The sequence below is a fragment of the Leptodactylus fuscus genome, chromosome 7, assembly GCF_031893055.1.
Source record: "Leptodactylus fuscus isolate aLepFus1 chromosome 7, aLepFus1.hap2, whole genome shotgun sequence".
Lineage (NCBI taxonomy): Eukaryota > Metazoa > Chordata > Amphibia > Anura > Leptodactylidae > Leptodactylus > Leptodactylus fuscus.
In genome coordinates, this window is record NC_134271.1 from 31965029 (window position 1) to 31981711 (window position 16683).

The following is a 16683-nucleotide window of genomic DNA, read 5'->3' on the forward strand; positions in this document are numbered from 1 at the left end:
GGTACATGACCATGGAAAAAGGGAGTATGGCTAGCTAGATAAAAATTCAGTGGCCTGCATCATGTGCCACAATCTCCTGTCTCCCTGAGGGCACGTTAGCAAATACAATGCAAATGCTATTCATTTATTACAAGACCTTACATTTCTTTCAACTCAAGGCAAATAGTAACTTCTAAAGGATCGGTTTTATATTGGAAATTGACTCAGAAGTTTAATATTTTGTGCCGAAATTGACATAAAATCCCATTTCAAAAGATTTAATGACCATGGTACTTCCTAGTAGTCAGTATGAACAATTCTATATCTATCTAGGAGTGGCAAGAATTTCCAATCATCTTAATACAAATTATAAATCTTCATCTACTGTAATACATGGAAATGATTTTAAAAAATAAATAAAAAATGCAACAACTACTTGCCTCGAGAACCTTCCCAACACAAGAGAAGAGGATACATGAATAAAATATGTATAGTTATATTATAAAATATTTATAGTACTTCATGCTTATGTCTCGGTCGCTGTTCTTATACATTTTAAAACCTAATGCTAACGTATGTAAAAAAATAAAAAGCAACTTGAACGGCCAAATATCTTACAGTCAGATATTTTTATTATTAATCAATATTCTCCAAGGGGCATGCCAGAAAAGCATTTAGATGATCTCTGATTCAGCAGTATTGAGTAGTTCCTGTTTCTGGATAGGTCTAAATGGGATGCATTACTTTCTCCACAATGCAAAGATCAATAGCCAGATCCTCATGTACATGCACTAAACCTGTACATTTCAGCCTGCAAAATGGAATGACACAGTCAAAGCTTTTACTTTAAAAACGAGCCACAATGCACAAATACTCAATAAATCCCCCCATGACAGTAACTAGTGCAGCTCCATTACATGGACAAAATAATCTACTAGTTTGTAGCAAAATAAGCTCTTTTTATCTGACTTGTAAATGAACGCCATTAAAATAGAAATATAATAGCAAACACCTGACGCTTTCTTCAAAAAATGTTTAGATCTATTCTTTTGCAAAAAAAATAAAATTTCTCTGATAGCCTTTGATTTTATTATATCTATTTAAATTCTACAGAAATCTATACTCCATACTCTTATACCTTATATTCGGAGAATTTTGCATAGTCATTCTTGGTGAGATCTAAGTAGCAAAGTATTTTTTTATTTGCTACATTTCCTTAGTGTTGGAAGACTAAATGAAGGTGCTCCTGGGATAGGGCGAAAGGAGGAGTTGTACGGGGATTATACAATATAAATATATTAGATAGATAGATAGATAGATAGATAGATAGAGATAGGCGCATAGATGGATAGAGATAGGAGCATAGAGATAGATAGATAGATGATAGATAGATAGATGATATGTGGATAGATAGATAGATAGATAGAGATAGGAGCATAGATGGATAGAGATAGGAGCATAGAGATAGATAGATAGATAGATAGATAGATAGATAGGAGCATAGATAGATAGATAGATAGATAGATAGATAGATAGATAGATAGATAGATAGATAGGAGCATAGATAGATAGATAGATAGATAGATAGATAGATAGATAGATAGATAGATAGGAGCATAGATAGATAGATAGATAGATAGATAGATAGATAGATAGATAGATAGATAGATAGATAGATAGATAGATAGATAGATAGATAGATAGGAGCATAGATAGATAGATAGATAGATAGATAGATAGATAGATAGATAGATAGATAGATAGATAGATAGATAGATAGATAGATGATAGATAGATGATAGATAGACAGATGATATGTGGATGGATAGATAGATAGAGATAGATAGATAGATAGATAGATAGATAGATAAATATAAAAGTGTAGTATGCATTTGACTTATCCTTCTTCTTTTGGATGTAACATATATTATCATGAGATAATATAGTAATAATATATAAAGGATAAGAATTAAAATAATAATACAATTTTAGGGAAAAAAAAGAAAAGAAAACCCCCCCCCCCAAAAAAAAAAAAAAGAAACAAAAATCACACACAACACCTGAACACTTTCAGTATGCAGAAACTTCAATGTTTTACATTATTGACCCTTCCAATATTAGCTACATGCCTGTTCCAAAATACATTCTGAAAGAAGTAAAATATGTCAGGAAGATTTAGTAGGTGATCAACTTAGGTATAATTGTCTCTTTGTATATAGTTACTTTGAATATAGAACTTCAAATCACCACAAATATACAAGGGAATACAAGAAAAGACATGCATAATAATAATAATAATAATAATAATAATAATAATAATAATAATAATAAGGTTTTGTTAAATTTTCTTATTTCAAAGGGGGTTTTCCAGGGAAATAAAAAAAAAATATGTAAAAAAGCTAAACATGGCGGAGCTTTAACATGAATAAAATTACACACAATTCTCACTGATCTCCCACCACTCCTCCTCCATAGTTGTTAAGCTCCTCACTACTAGCCACTGTTTTTGTTGACCCATATAAAATACCTGCACAGCGAATCACTGGCCAGAGAGAAGACCTGCTGCCTGAGAGAGCGACTGACTTAGCATCAAATCCAAGCATTGGGTCTGGGTGTCCGACATAATGAAATAGACTCTGCCAGTGTCAGAAGTGGGGAAGCAGCGGACTGATGAGAGCACCTTTTATATTAGGGCCTCCAAGCTTAGCATTCTGTAGATGTTCATTTCTCTGCAAACCCCTTTACTTTGTATAACATTTAGTAAATCATTTGTGCTGTGGTTAATTTATACGTTTCTTTACAATATATGACATTTTTAATATAACAATACATAGAGTATTAAGGTTAGAGTACTGGTAACTATATTAGTGGTTGAAATGAAATAGAAATGTAATACGTAATATGGATCTAAATAGTTAAATCTATACAGCCCTCATGTTTTTCATAAAATATACCCAAGGACACAGTAAAATAGTGATCATGGGGACTGAGAATAAAGTACTATGCAGACACCAGTAGTGAGAAGTAGTAACACAGTTTAGGGAAAGATGTACAATAAGACATAAAAAGCTGACCACAAGGCTAACAATCCAATCTCATGACACCATAACAGCGAGAGCAAAGTAACTTGCAAGAAAGTTATAAAAAATATATTAGCCTAATAGGGTACGGACATACATTGCAGTGACTGCACATGGCCAAGACCCACAGAATAGGAGGCAGTCAGAGGATTTGGGATTTTGGACAAGATAGGTGATCAGGTCACTAGGTTGGTATTTACAGATAACGCACATTCCTTGAAACAGACAGAAATCAGCTTAGAGAAATGCACGTGACATACTGTTGCTATATGACAGTATCCACATTATAACTGATGACGTATTAATGGTACAGATAATAATTCGGCACAGTCTCCTTCACAGCCATTTGGTATTTGTACAATACATTACACTACGTTGAACGCGGACATTTCTACAGATGTTGTGTGCACCAATACAGATCCAAGGTGTACATATAAGAAGTCTACGAATGCTCTCGCACTGCTATATCTACTTACAATGGAGGTGTCAAACACAAACTCCATCGACAGTCCACAAACTGTAATGTAGCTGATGAATCAATGCGCCACCAAGAAGGTCAAGCAGTTGGAAAGGCCCTACAAATTTTTGGAGTTTGCTTTGGAAGGATGTGACAAAACAACATTTTAAAAGAAAGCATCGGAATCTTGATCCAACATTCTTAAAGGAGTCTTCCAGGACTTTAATTCTAATTGTCTATTATTAGTATAGGGTGGAGGGCCAACTCCTGGCACCTTCACCAAACACGTTGGCAGGAGTGGTGGTGGACTGGTACTAGCACTAAATACCAGCTGATAGAGATATCATAGAGAAAGCTCGGCACTCAACAAGCTGTGGTTGAAGAAAATGTACAAATTTACTTAGGTAGACAATCCAAACATACATCAGATGTTTTGTTTGCCGCGATGCAACCTTCATCAGACACTGGGAAAAAAAGATATCATAGCAATAATGTACCAAGTGTACACATTCACGTAGACTTTGATATTCATTCTCTTTTGTAGATGTGTACACTTGGTACATATATTTGTTTATCCAGTGTCTGAAGAAGGATGAATTGTGACAAATGAAATGTCAATATAAGTGTCAATTTGTACACTCACTGCAACCGCAACTTGTTGGGTGCCCGGATGTTTTCTATGATAGTGAATGGTTGGGAAACCTACCTGTACACCGATACTAATAGAGATAGGACAAGCTTAGTCCCATTCGTTTTAGCTTAGTAATGCTAGTACAACTGAATAGTGTCTCCTCTGAACAGACAGCCTGATCTCATATTAATAGTCTATCCCAAGGATGGCATGGATATTACAGTCCTGGAATAGCCCTTTACCACAGCATGAATGCAAGGAATCTTTACTATAGACATCAGCTCAAGCAGTAGGCAAGAAATGAAATGGTGTCAAACTGAAGGGTCTACTTGTAGAGAACTGGATCTTCTCTTAATATTTCTTCACCTTGTTGTCAATGCAGTATCCAAACATCACTGTGTCCTGCTAACCCATGTAATGCTTTATTTCTGTCTGTACATGACCCCTTCAAATGTGATCTTCTGAGGTCTCAATCCTTAGATTGTAAAGCAATTTCGACAATTCATATCACGTTACCAACCGTATAACACTTATGATGCAGTATTATACCGTAGCAGCCAAACTTTTATGCCTACAGACATATCTTCTGAGAAAGCATTTACTTTTGAACAAAATCCGTATACATTATATTGGGGTCATGTGCGAGAACCAATACAGAGTAAATATTAAGAATATCATCCACGGGAAAAAAAAATTGAATTCTTGCATTTTCTAATCTTCACATACAACATACATAGTACTTCAATCTGATCCGTAATAATGGGCAACTTTAAAAATCTTTTTAGAAACTTTCTTTTTATACAACCTTTAAGTATATATTTTATACAATATCCTTTATATAATTTGAAATGAACATGATAGCATGACACTCCGTTCATTTAATGGAGGTTGCCTTCCATAACAAAAGAGATCACCTTATAAGTATATATGCTGAGTATATCAGGATCATGAGAGAAAAAGCCCTAATGTCCATCAGCACCTCGATATCCATCACAGAATACTCTATTGTGATCGAGAGATCCAGACGTCAGGACATTTGTTTTACTTCAAAGCTTCTTCATCTTCCGGAGAGCGGTTTCTACCAGACTCTATATCAGATGCCACCTAAAGCAGAGGAAAGTGGAAATAAAAGAGTCAATATTAATCTACCATGGTAAAGAGGAAATAAAACTCCTTATAGTAAATATATTAACTAGTGTTGAGCTCCGGCATAGGAATGCATATATTCGGCCGAACACCAAGGGGTTAAACACTTCGAAGATTCCATGCGTTTTATCCCTTGGTGTTCGGCCGATTACACGCATTTCTATGCCGGCGAGGTAGTCGACGAATACTACTTGCTCAACACTAATATTAACATATATAAAAATCCGATCTATAAATCTGTATTACAATATATAGGGTGTAGGCTGCAAATGCATACAATTACTAAACCGCATACAACACTTATTTTATAATTAAGAAACCTCAATCTAAATTAGACATCTAAATTATATACTGCAGTGCATTAGGTTTTATGTGAATCTGGAAGAATGCTTTTAGTCTAAAGGGCTCCATGATAATCCACATTCAGTTTAGTAGGGCCCAGGGAGCACCTTATGAGGTCTCTGGTACTGTAATATTGTTGGCCTATTTTTAGACTAGGCCATTAATATTGGATTGGTGAAGGTCCAACTCCTGGCAGCATTGCCCAAGAACCATACCATACATGATGGAAACAATGAAACAGCATCTACGCCCCCACAAATACCTGCACCGAAGAACAGGTCTGGTTTAGAAACATGGCAAAACACAAAGTTCCATTACAGTAGAGCTGCAAGAAAGTCATCATTTTTCAAACTCTTGGAATCTCTCTTAGGCTAAGGTAGCCAAGTTACAGAAAAGCTGTTTTGTTGCGGAAAATGTGTGGATTTTTGTAATATATATATATATTTATTTTTTTTTAAAAAAAAACAACATAACACGGTTTTAAAGTGACCAATTCTTAGAATCTATTAATAGACGCTGCTCCGCTGATTCTAACACAATTGGAATTTTTTCCCTAGCCTCAACTGTTCAACAAGCGCAGTTAGTTTTGGTGCCTGATGTGCTCTGTAATGTCAGAAGGGCGGTGTCAGACAGGGGGTGTGATTCAGAGCTCCAATCATAGACAGCCAGTGTGAGAGCTCAGAATCACACCCCTTGTCTGCTCCTGCCTTATACTGCTCTCCTACCGTACAGAGCCAAAATAGTATATCAGGAACCAAAACGAACAGCAGTGATTGCTCAGGAATGGTGGAGGTTACAGAAAAACTGTGCCAAAATCAGTGGAGCAGCAAGTATGAATTGATGTAAAGAGCTGGATTTGTTGGATTTGATGAAAGGTCCTCTTTAAATGATGGTGTTCTTTAACTTGTAACATGTGGGCATTCTTCTTTTTCCCTTACAGGACCCACTCCTGCTTTTGGCACAAAAAAATTAATCCATAAGGCTAAGTGAAATAATTTCTCCATGCTACATGGATTTTGTACAGATAAAAACCACAAACTTACTACTTACCAGGAGACCAGCACAGCAAGTGCATAAGCAGATAACAGCAACTAAGAAAGCTAAAAAGATGTACTCGAAGATCAGGATTCCAAATGCACATTTGTAAACAAGGTCATTACAGCGTCTTGGATTTTCCTGGTACACTCTAAACACCCAGACACTACCTAGAGGAAAAAAGGCAAAAACAGATTTGTCAGAAAAACATACATCAAAATCAAGAGTCAAATGAATACATATCAATGCCGTGCCGAGATTTTTTGTCTGTCAGAACTACATGGAATCTAACGGAAAAAAAGTCCCATGTACAAAATCAGAGGGATACTAATGCAAAATAGGACCCTATAGTAGTCTATGCATGCATTACTTTTACAACTTGGAGGTTCCGCAAAGCAGTCGTATGCATAAAGCCTTAGGGTGTGTTCACACTACCACTGTTAACAACAACATAGAATGAAACCAACGGACAATTAGGGCTCGTTCACACGGGGCAAGAGGGGGTGGATTTTGGTGCTGAATCCACGTCATAATCCGCCCCCTCACACTATTGTGAGGGGGCGGATTAGGACATGGATTCAGCACCAAAATCCGCCCCCTCTTCCCAGGAGACCTTAAAAACCTTTAATATAGGTCTATATAGACCGCTAGCTTACTTTTTTCCGTGAGCAACATGTTCCCGCTCACGGAAAACAGAAGCGAGCTGCCCTTTCTTCAGGCGGACTCCACGACTGATTCAACCGCAGCGTCCACCTCGCGCCAGCACCCTCCGGACTAGGCCCATTCATTTCAGCCTACTCCGGAGAAGGAAGCTGCGAATGTCGGAAGCTGCGACAGTAGTGGCAGGCGCATTTTGGCCCTATTGTGACACGGCTTCCCGCATCACAATCACACCAAAATGTGCCATACCGCCCCCTGTGTGAACTAGCCCTAACTGTGACACAGTAACAAAAACAGAGGAGTCTGTGTTTGTTCCTATCCTACAGCGTGGTATGCTGGACAACCTTGACTGAAGATAGTGTCACGTTGTTTACATTAAGGTCATTGGGAATGGACACAGTCACAGTTAATGTCCATTGCTGTCATCCTATGATGGATGGCAGCAACAGACATTAACAGCAGTATTGTGAACTCATCCTTAAAATACAGGTGAAATTACTTTGCTGACAACCCCAGTTCTTTACAACCAATGAATTCTGTGCAGGTGCGGTTTTGCCGCGGACAGGAAGAAAATGCACACAGGTGGTTACTTTGCAAACCCATTGAAACGAATGGGTTTGAAAACTGACTGCCGGGTTTCCGTCTCCTGTCCAGTTTCTCGGGGCAGAAGATGGAAAACCCACTGGATTGCGCAAACCAGTCACCCAGCGCAGATGTGAACCCGCCCTGAGCTGTTCTGTGCAGCCAGGTGTGGCTCTGTCACTGACTGCCCCTACCACACAATACAGGCCGGGACCCCATGGTGTTTTCCATTAACTGCAAAGCAAATGGATTCTGGCTAATCCCATCCATGCCCACTTTTTTTTGCAAATTTCAGCGTGTCAATTATACCTATGGAAAGGTTGGTGGTTTCCCTATAGGTATAATTGGAAGAAGAAGTCAGCAGAGGAAAACTTTCTACGACAAACGCTGTGGAAGTGGGGGAACATAATGCGTTTCCACCACGCTACGTGGGGCCTCAACCATAAGTGGTTTAGAAAAGATTTGGGTGGTGGTAGATTACCTAAAAATGCATCTCACAAAGCAATGTGTTTAATATGCACAAGCACTATGCTCTGATATTCTGAATTTGTGTTTTGTTTGCAAATCCAAGATCTGGATCCATTCAAAGCAGAGCTTTCTAGGTTTCACTGTAACTCATTTTGTAACCTTTTTGTCACATAATACCCAATTTTGTTGTAAAAGTATTCTTTTCCTTGTCTTTTATATGAAATGTCATTTAATATACCTGCAATGAACCAGCAAAAGGAGAAAAGGCCCAGCACACTCTCTATGGAATACGCCAACTTTTCAGCAACCATCTTCAGTGGAATAAGTGCAAAAGCCAATAAGTGAAATACTCCGGCCACTATCAGATATATTGGGATTTTTGGCTCTACTGGACAATTGTCAATGTGCATGGATCCTTTGGAGAGAAAAAAAAATTGAAGTGACCATATTCATAACCGGTTGACAAGTCATACTGATACATCTGGAAGATTCACTGTCTGGTAGATCTTACCTACGATAACCATGGCAATGCTGAGCACGGTCCACAGCAACAAAGTAAAGATTTTTGAGACTGAAATAAAGCACATAATATATGTAATTGTATATTTTAAAAGGTTGCTTTGTTTTGCAGAAAATCATAAGGTAATTTTTCCTTGAAGGGGCTGTCCAGGGAGTATAAATGTACTTAACTGATCAGGTAGACCCTCGGTGATGGGGTTTCAGCCCAGACCCAGGAATCAAATGATCCTGACCCCAGTCGCTCTGCCTCCTTTAAGCTTACCTGTGTCATAGGGACTATATTTATGCCATGCAAGTTACACATCTGCTTTATAAAGAAACTGTTTCTTTTGCAGATGGATCACTGACTTATAAGAAAACTGTTCTGAGCATGCTCTGTGAACTTTTAGGCATAGTTCACACGGGGATTTTTGGACCGGATTTTGATGCAGAGGCCGCCTCAGAATCCGGTCCAGTTTCCCAAACAGGACGTCAACATTATTGCCCCCCCCTTCATACTTATGCATCTTCCTCTCCGGCAATGGTTCCTGCCTACTTACTCTCTGCAAGTGCATGTACAGTCTGAAGGTGCTTGCGACATACACGCAGTAGAGATGGAGCTCCATCTGTACTGCGCAGGCGTTAGAAGTACTTTCAGTCTGTGTAGTGGTACTTCCGGTCGCTTGCAGGGAGAAACAGAGGAGTCAGTGAAAGAAAAGGAGGTGCCATCTACAAGAGAGGAAGACAGGTAAGTATGATGTGGTGGGGGGGTGGGCAGAGTTAGTTCGGAAGGGCTAGTAGTGGGCGGGATAAGAGAGGTACACAGGAAGCTACGCCATTGAAACAAATGCAGAGGACACCAGGAGCAATCAGATACACCAAGAAATCATTCAAAACACTGCTAAAGGTATATTAACCCATTAATCGTACTAACAGACAATTTAAAAAAAAAAAAAAAAAGATTTTTTTCCCCCCAGAAAAGTCTTTTAATATCCACCCTTCGTTAAGTTACCCACAAATCGGCCATTTGATAGCAGTTTTTTTTTTTTTTAATGACAGTCACACAGCCGCATGAAATTTCTGTGAATGGGGGCTATTCACATGACCAATATTTTGACGGTTCTTTGTAACAGAGTCAAAAATATAGCTCAGTCTCTATTTTTGTCCGTTTTCACAGATTCTTTCATACATGGCAGGTGCTATATGCATGAAAAACATGGATGTTTTTCACAGCAGTATTGCATTTAACCCAGGGATTTCGTACAATTGTCATTTTTGTAGTTGGGAAGGAATTTTTCCTCTGATGGGCAACTGGTATCAGCTTTCTTCCGGATCAACTTGGTAGTGGCAGCCATAGTGGCTGCTTTGGGGCCCGTGACCTTAGGGGACGAGGTGGGCAGTGTTTTTTTTTTCAAATAGGCCGTTACCTGATGGAGTTACGCAGCAAGTAACGGATCCTATTTTCTTACTGATCCCCAATCCTGCCTGCTGCTGCCTATACTATCCCCTTCAGCCCTCCACGGGGCCCATGTGTCCCATATCTCAGGAGTGAGGATTGGTAAGTAAGGCCGCAGCTGTATTTGCTGGGCGTACCTCGTGAGATTTGCCTAGCGGTTTCGTTCAGACCGAATACGCACAAAAATAAATTACTATTGTTATACTCTGGTTCTGTTCAGGAACATAGTAAAGATGAATGCTACTAAAGTATTTTTCCTTGTTATTTTTTAAGTGCAAGAATAAGAAGGATAAGAAGAAGGAAGGACCTGTTACATAAAACAGATTCGTTTACTGCATGTTAATGTTGGCTGTACTGACATCTAGTGTTAAATGAGAATACAGCAGTCACAATGGAGATTTTACCATAAAAACAAAAATGCTTTCAATGACAATGCCCTCAGTTTAATGACCTCCTTTAGTTTCCCCCAGTTTAATGCTTCCTCCGTCCTTCTTCGTCTGCCCACACACTTTAATGCCCCCTCTATTAGCCCCCAAAGTTTAATATCCCCCTCTTATTCCCCACCCAGTTTAATGTCCCCCTCATAAGTTCCCAGTATATTGTCCCCCCCTTCATCTGCCCCCACAGTTCAATGTCGGTCTTGAGTTGCAAAAGGTCAACATAAAAAACATTGATATTCACCTGTGCTTGCTCCCCTGCAGCTCAGTCTACAGTCTCTTGTCCCAGGAGCTGCAGGTGCGGAGTGAGTGACGTCATCACATTGCGCCTACAGCTCCCGAAGCCAGAGCATGCAGGGGCACAATGGTATGGTAAAGGTGTCCGCTCCTGCTTCACCACTGTATTCAACTCACCTGTGTCCTCTCCATATGCAGATGAGTTGAATCTTGGACATACCTCCCACCGACTAGGACCGCAGGACAGGACCCAAAATCAGAGACAGTTGTGAGGTATCGGAGTGGCGTCTTGGTTCCCAAGACCATTGGAAATATGTGGCCTTAGGCGACCCCTGTGAAATGGTCTTTCGACCTCCAAAGGAGTTGCGACTCAAAGGTTGAGAACCGCTGATCTAGAGAGCTCATTCAATTCGATGGTGCTACTGTGATAGAATACCTGAAGGTCTTTCAGCCCCATAAAATATACTAGTATTTTGAACAAGTAGGTCAGGGCTCCATTACAGATTTTTGCATTGAGGCTCAAGAGCTTCTAGTTACACATTTGATCCCAGTCCCACCATCACCAGCACTAAAGGCTAGCATTTCTTTACAGTACAAGGATACCCAGCACCCTATTACCCTACCCAGACCTCAGCTATCAGCTAAGGACTAGGAAGATTGAATTAAAATGTGGAAGGTTATAGTATTAAGTTATATTGGAAAGTCCTCATTGTACTACATGTGAGTGTAAGACTATTTTTTGGTATTAATTTTAAAATTACTCCTTGTGCTTAGGCCCCATGTAGAGGGCCACAGCAACAAAGCGCTGTGGGAAAAGCTGAATCGGCAACGCATTGCAGTTTTTCCCACAACATGTTTCACCGAAAGCCCTCAAAGGGTTCAATTATGCCTTTAGGTTTCCATAGGTATAATTGACATGCTGTGATTTCCAAAACTGCAATGGTTTTGGATGTTTCTGTGTACCCGCTGTGTGTATTTTTCCGCAGTGTGTGAATGGGACTCACTAGTATCCCATCCACTATGCAGTGACTGTAAAATACAGCGTTTTCTTCCGAGGCATCTTCGCTGTGGCCAAACTGTATGGGGCATTAAACTAATTGACTAACCATAACCTAATATCATTTTCTGCCATTTTAAAGCTTCTGCCATATGAACGCTGATATAACGGCAGCAGTTTGTAAGGGCCCATTCAGACTCCCTGGACCAACCGCAGCTTATCTAGCCTAAACTATGACGCTGCGAGTTCCCAAACAACCACTGGTCTACTGTCCTGTATTCTTGAACCTAACAAAACTATGTGAAAGGGCCCAATATCTATATCAGTACTAAAGCCGCTAAAAACACCAGATTTTATTAGCTAGCAATTATTCTCTATAGACCCATATACAGTTTGTAATTCACGGTTGCAGTACACTATCTCTCTAAATGGGAGGATTTCGAGTGTCCCCGTCCTCCTATAACTGTCCTCCGCATACTGAAACAAAGTAGCAGGGAATTTATTAGTCCCTGCACTGGTGTAAAATGTTACAAAGTAAAGCTTTACAACTTTTTGGCTTATTTGCTTTAAAAACAAACAAACAGGTGTTTAGTATTGTTGTGTTTAGGTAAAGGAATTCTAGATTTCAACCTGACCAAGGGAAACATCTGCAATGGGTTTGTATGTTCTCCTTATGTTCAGTGGTTCTCCTCTTCACATTTTGCATTTTAAGGGCTAGTTCACACGGGGTTCTGCATGAACACAAGTCGCGAAGAGATGCCGCTGCAGTGCAAGCCTAATCCGGATTTCCGCTTCGGATTAGGCCCAAATGCATAGGCCTAGTCCAGAGGGTGGTGTTGCGAGGCGGACGCCGCAGCTCAATCACCCCCGGAATCTGCCTGTAGAAAGGGCAGCTCGCTTCTTTTTTCCATGAGCGGGAACAAACCGCTCACGGAAAAAGAAAATGACCGGCTCCCATTGATTTGAACGGGAGGCGGCAGGATTTTGATGCGGATTCCGCGTCAAATTCCTGTCCATTTTGCCCCATATGCACTAGCCCTAACACCACTAACTCCATTTTGAAAAGTGGGTGTAGTTAGCATATCTAACCGAAAACCTGACTCAACAAATGAGGATTTTTAAAAATGGTCACAATCTCACTTCAGTAGGGGGTTGGCATACAACATAGAGTTAAATGCTAGGACAGAAGTATAAAAACTATAGATGTGCCTTACTGATCAAAAATCATGTGACATTTAGAGATGAGTGAACACTATTCGAAACAGCCGTTTCGAATAGCACGCTCCCATAGAAATGAATGGACGTAGCCGGGGGGTTAAGCGACCAGCTGCCGGCAAAGTCTGCGTGCCGGCCGCTTCCATTCATTTCTATGGGAGCGTGCTATTCGGAACGGCTGTTCCGAATAGTGTTTGCTCATCTATACTGACATTTGATAAATTACGCCAACACAGACTCCAGCAAACTGACTTTAAGGCCTGAGCCCCACGTGGCGTAAACGCTGTGGAAAAAAACCCACTGCATTTTAGAGTTCCTGCAAAGTTCTAGCGAATCCCATACACATATTGCGGAAAATTATAGCTACGGAAATGTTGGCAGTTTGCCTGTAGATATAATGGAAGAAGAAAGTCTGTGGCAACTGCTGTATGAAAAACTGTGATGTGTTGCCACCAAGGGTTTTTTTTTTTAAGCTCTTTTTTTGCTGCAGACTGCTATGTGTGGCCTTAGCCAAAAAGTTCCCCTTCTGATAAATTAACCCCCAATTAAGCTAATAAAGTTACTTCAATTCTAAATGTTTGGCAAATATATATAAGCATTCTTCCAGGTCCACATAAAAACCTCCGCAGTGTAGAATTGTATAATTTAAAGGTCTAAATTGAGTTGAGGTTTCTTAATTATAAATTAAGTACTTTATGTGGTTTAGTAGCTTGATTCACTTGCAGCCTACACCCTCCATATAGTTCAATATCGAGGAGAGAATAAGGCAGCTTTTCATTACTTCCACCTTATTGGAATAGATTGACTCCCCTGCCCCCCCCCCCCCCAAACCCAACTGACATCAGTAACATACCCCTGCACTCATGCAGCTGCTGCTTATATATATGTACGGTTCTATCCACTTCTATAGATCATCCAAAGATAGCCATATTCTGTACTTTACTATCTATGGCATTCCCAAAGAGAATAAATAGTACAGCAGAATGCTGGAACGGGCACTCCATTCAGGTGGGAGAGCAGGTCCCCTTCTAGTGACTGTGGCGACCCCACTAGTCTGACCCCCACCGTTCTATTAGCTATCCCTTAAGAACCCTGTTTTTGAGTATTCAAATGTGCACGTCGGACAAAGTCAAAAGCGGGGCTAAAATTAGATGTGAACTTAACCTGCAAAGGCTCCTCCAGCTTCAGGAAATCCCTGACAAATCTATTCGGATTATAGCGAGCTTCCCTATCTTGCCGCGGATTCTGCAGCTGAATCAGCCGCCCCGTGAAGACTCCCCCTTGACTAGGCCCATTCATTTGGGCCTAATCTGGAGTGGAATACCACAATTGGATGCTGATGTACTGCACTGGCATCCAGTCGTGGCTAGTCGGGGGAGGCGTTTTTTGGAGCAAGCTTCTGAGGCGGCTTGCCGCGTCAAAATCCGGTCCAAAAGACTCTGTGTGAACTTAACCTTACTGTGTCACACAATCATGCACATACCGGGGTTACACAGTATATGGCAACACCATATGTTGTCTGCATAGCTGTATAATAGAAAACAATGAACAGCTCAAAAGCAATAAAAAAACAAAACAAAAAACTTTGCAGCTGATATCACTCATATGGGTACGTTCACACAGCAGCTTTTCTACCTCCCATTGATTTCAAGACATTGACAGGCTCTTGTTGCTGGAAGCATTCTGCTGGATTTTGCTGCTGTGGCCTCACACTAATAAGCCCCATTGTAATATGATAATCCCACATGCAAACATCCAAATCAACGCCAGAAACCTAAGGCTGAGTTCATACAGAGTTTTTTGGTCAAATGGCGAATTCGGCCTTAAAATCCTGACCAAAAAGACAGTGCCCATTGAAATCAATGGGAGCCAGTCAGTTCTTTTTCCCGAGAGGCGTTTGTTCCAGCTCCCTGAAAAAAGAACGGACATGCTCATTCTTCAGGTGGATTCGCGAGGCAACTTCCCGACTAGGCCCATTCATTGGGCCTAATCCAGAGCAGAGTGCGCAACTACCCGGATTAGTCACAGCTACCCGTGTGCACTCAGCCTAAGGCTCAACCTTGGCTTCTACTGCAGGTTCCATAGGGTAGATTTTTAAAGAGGATTTTGAGGCAGAAGACTGTTGTAATCTAATGCTACACTTATGTGAACCCCAAAAATCCTTTTCAAGTTTAAAAAAGAAAGTATAATAATAATAATAATAAAAAATAATAATGAAATTATGTTCACCAGACCAAGGCCACACTGGGGTTTCACTCCCCGAAACTTACATCCCCATAGGGAACTATGAGGGTAAGTTCAGACAGAGTTTTTGGGGCCGGAACCTGAGGCGGAGGCCGCCTCAGGTTCCGGACCAAAAACTGGGTAGCCGCGACTGAAAGCTGATACACTGCACGGGCATCCAGCCACGCACTTCACTCCGAATTAGGCCGAAATGAATGGGCCTAGTCCGGAGGAGGGAGTGTCTTGAGGTCGAATCGCGAGGCGAAACGGCCTGAAGAATGAGCATCTCGCTTCTTTTTCTCGCGGCTCCTGGAAAAAACGCCTAACCGGCTCCCATTGATTTCAATGCGAGCTTTCTTTTTGGTCAGGATTTTGAGGCGGATACAGCCTCAAAATCCTGACCAAAAATCTCCGTGTGAACTTACCCTCATACCATAAATTCCTACAAGTACCTACATCCCAAAACACATATAGTAAAGTCACACCCACAAGATCACACCTTTTTTGCCATTCTTGCAGACCTGAAAGCTGAAACTCTGAGGGTCCATTCACACGGAGTTTTTTGGCAAGGATTTTGGCGCAGAAACCTGCGTCAGAGTTCTATGGGCTCTGCTATCTTTTTTTTTCCGCTAGTGTTGTTTACTCCAGGTGGATTCTGCCTGCAAAAACCAATGCAATCAATGGGAGGCAGAAAATCCACATGGGATTGGCAAAAACCACCCAGAAAAACCGCTAGCGGTTTATAAGGTCCATACACTGTGCTGGAGGAACAAAACCATTTCCTAATTCCTGAAGCGGATTTTTTCCTCGCCAAAATGCTCTGTGTGAAGGGACTCTGAATCTCAACTTTACTCCAACAGCAGTTGCAAAGTTTAATGCTACAGTACAAGGCTCCAGTATTTCAGTGCAGGAACACATTGCAGTTCTTACGGCCCCTCACAGTCATACGAAAGTACCCCATATGATTCATGGTCGGAACCATTTTACCCAAATGAGCCCATTTTTTCCAGGGCCACTTTAAGTCCCCGATTAATCCCTGGCTTCCAATATTATATTAGGGGCCTGCATTGCTAACTAATAATATATTCATTATAATATATATACAGTGTATATATATATATATATATATATATATATATATATAGTGATGATAACAAGCCTAATAATTTGCTGCTAATGCCCTGCAGTCAGATCAATTGTCCCAACAATCACAGCAGTGACAGCAAGCCATTAGAAGTAC

General features: G+C 40.5%; 1 protein-coding gene across 1 annotated transcript in view; it reads right to left on the reverse strand.

The window, feature by feature from the left end:
* Positions 1–1827: 1827 nt before the first annotated feature.
* Positions 1828–16683, reverse strand: part of LOC142213268 (transmembrane protein 272-like) — a 35804-nt gene continuing 20948 nt past the window's right edge. The window contains exons 4-7 of the mRNA XM_075281570.1: positions 8892–8951; positions 8619–8795; positions 6686–6840; positions 1828–5251 (exon numbers count right to left, since the gene is read on the reverse strand). Coding sequence (XP_075137671.1) covers positions 5189–5251; positions 6686–6840; positions 8619–8795; positions 8892–8951 — 455 coding nt within the window. The 3' untranslated portion in view covers positions 1828–5188. The remainder of the gene's footprint in view (positions 5252–6685; positions 6841–8618; positions 8796–8891; positions 8952–16683) is intronic.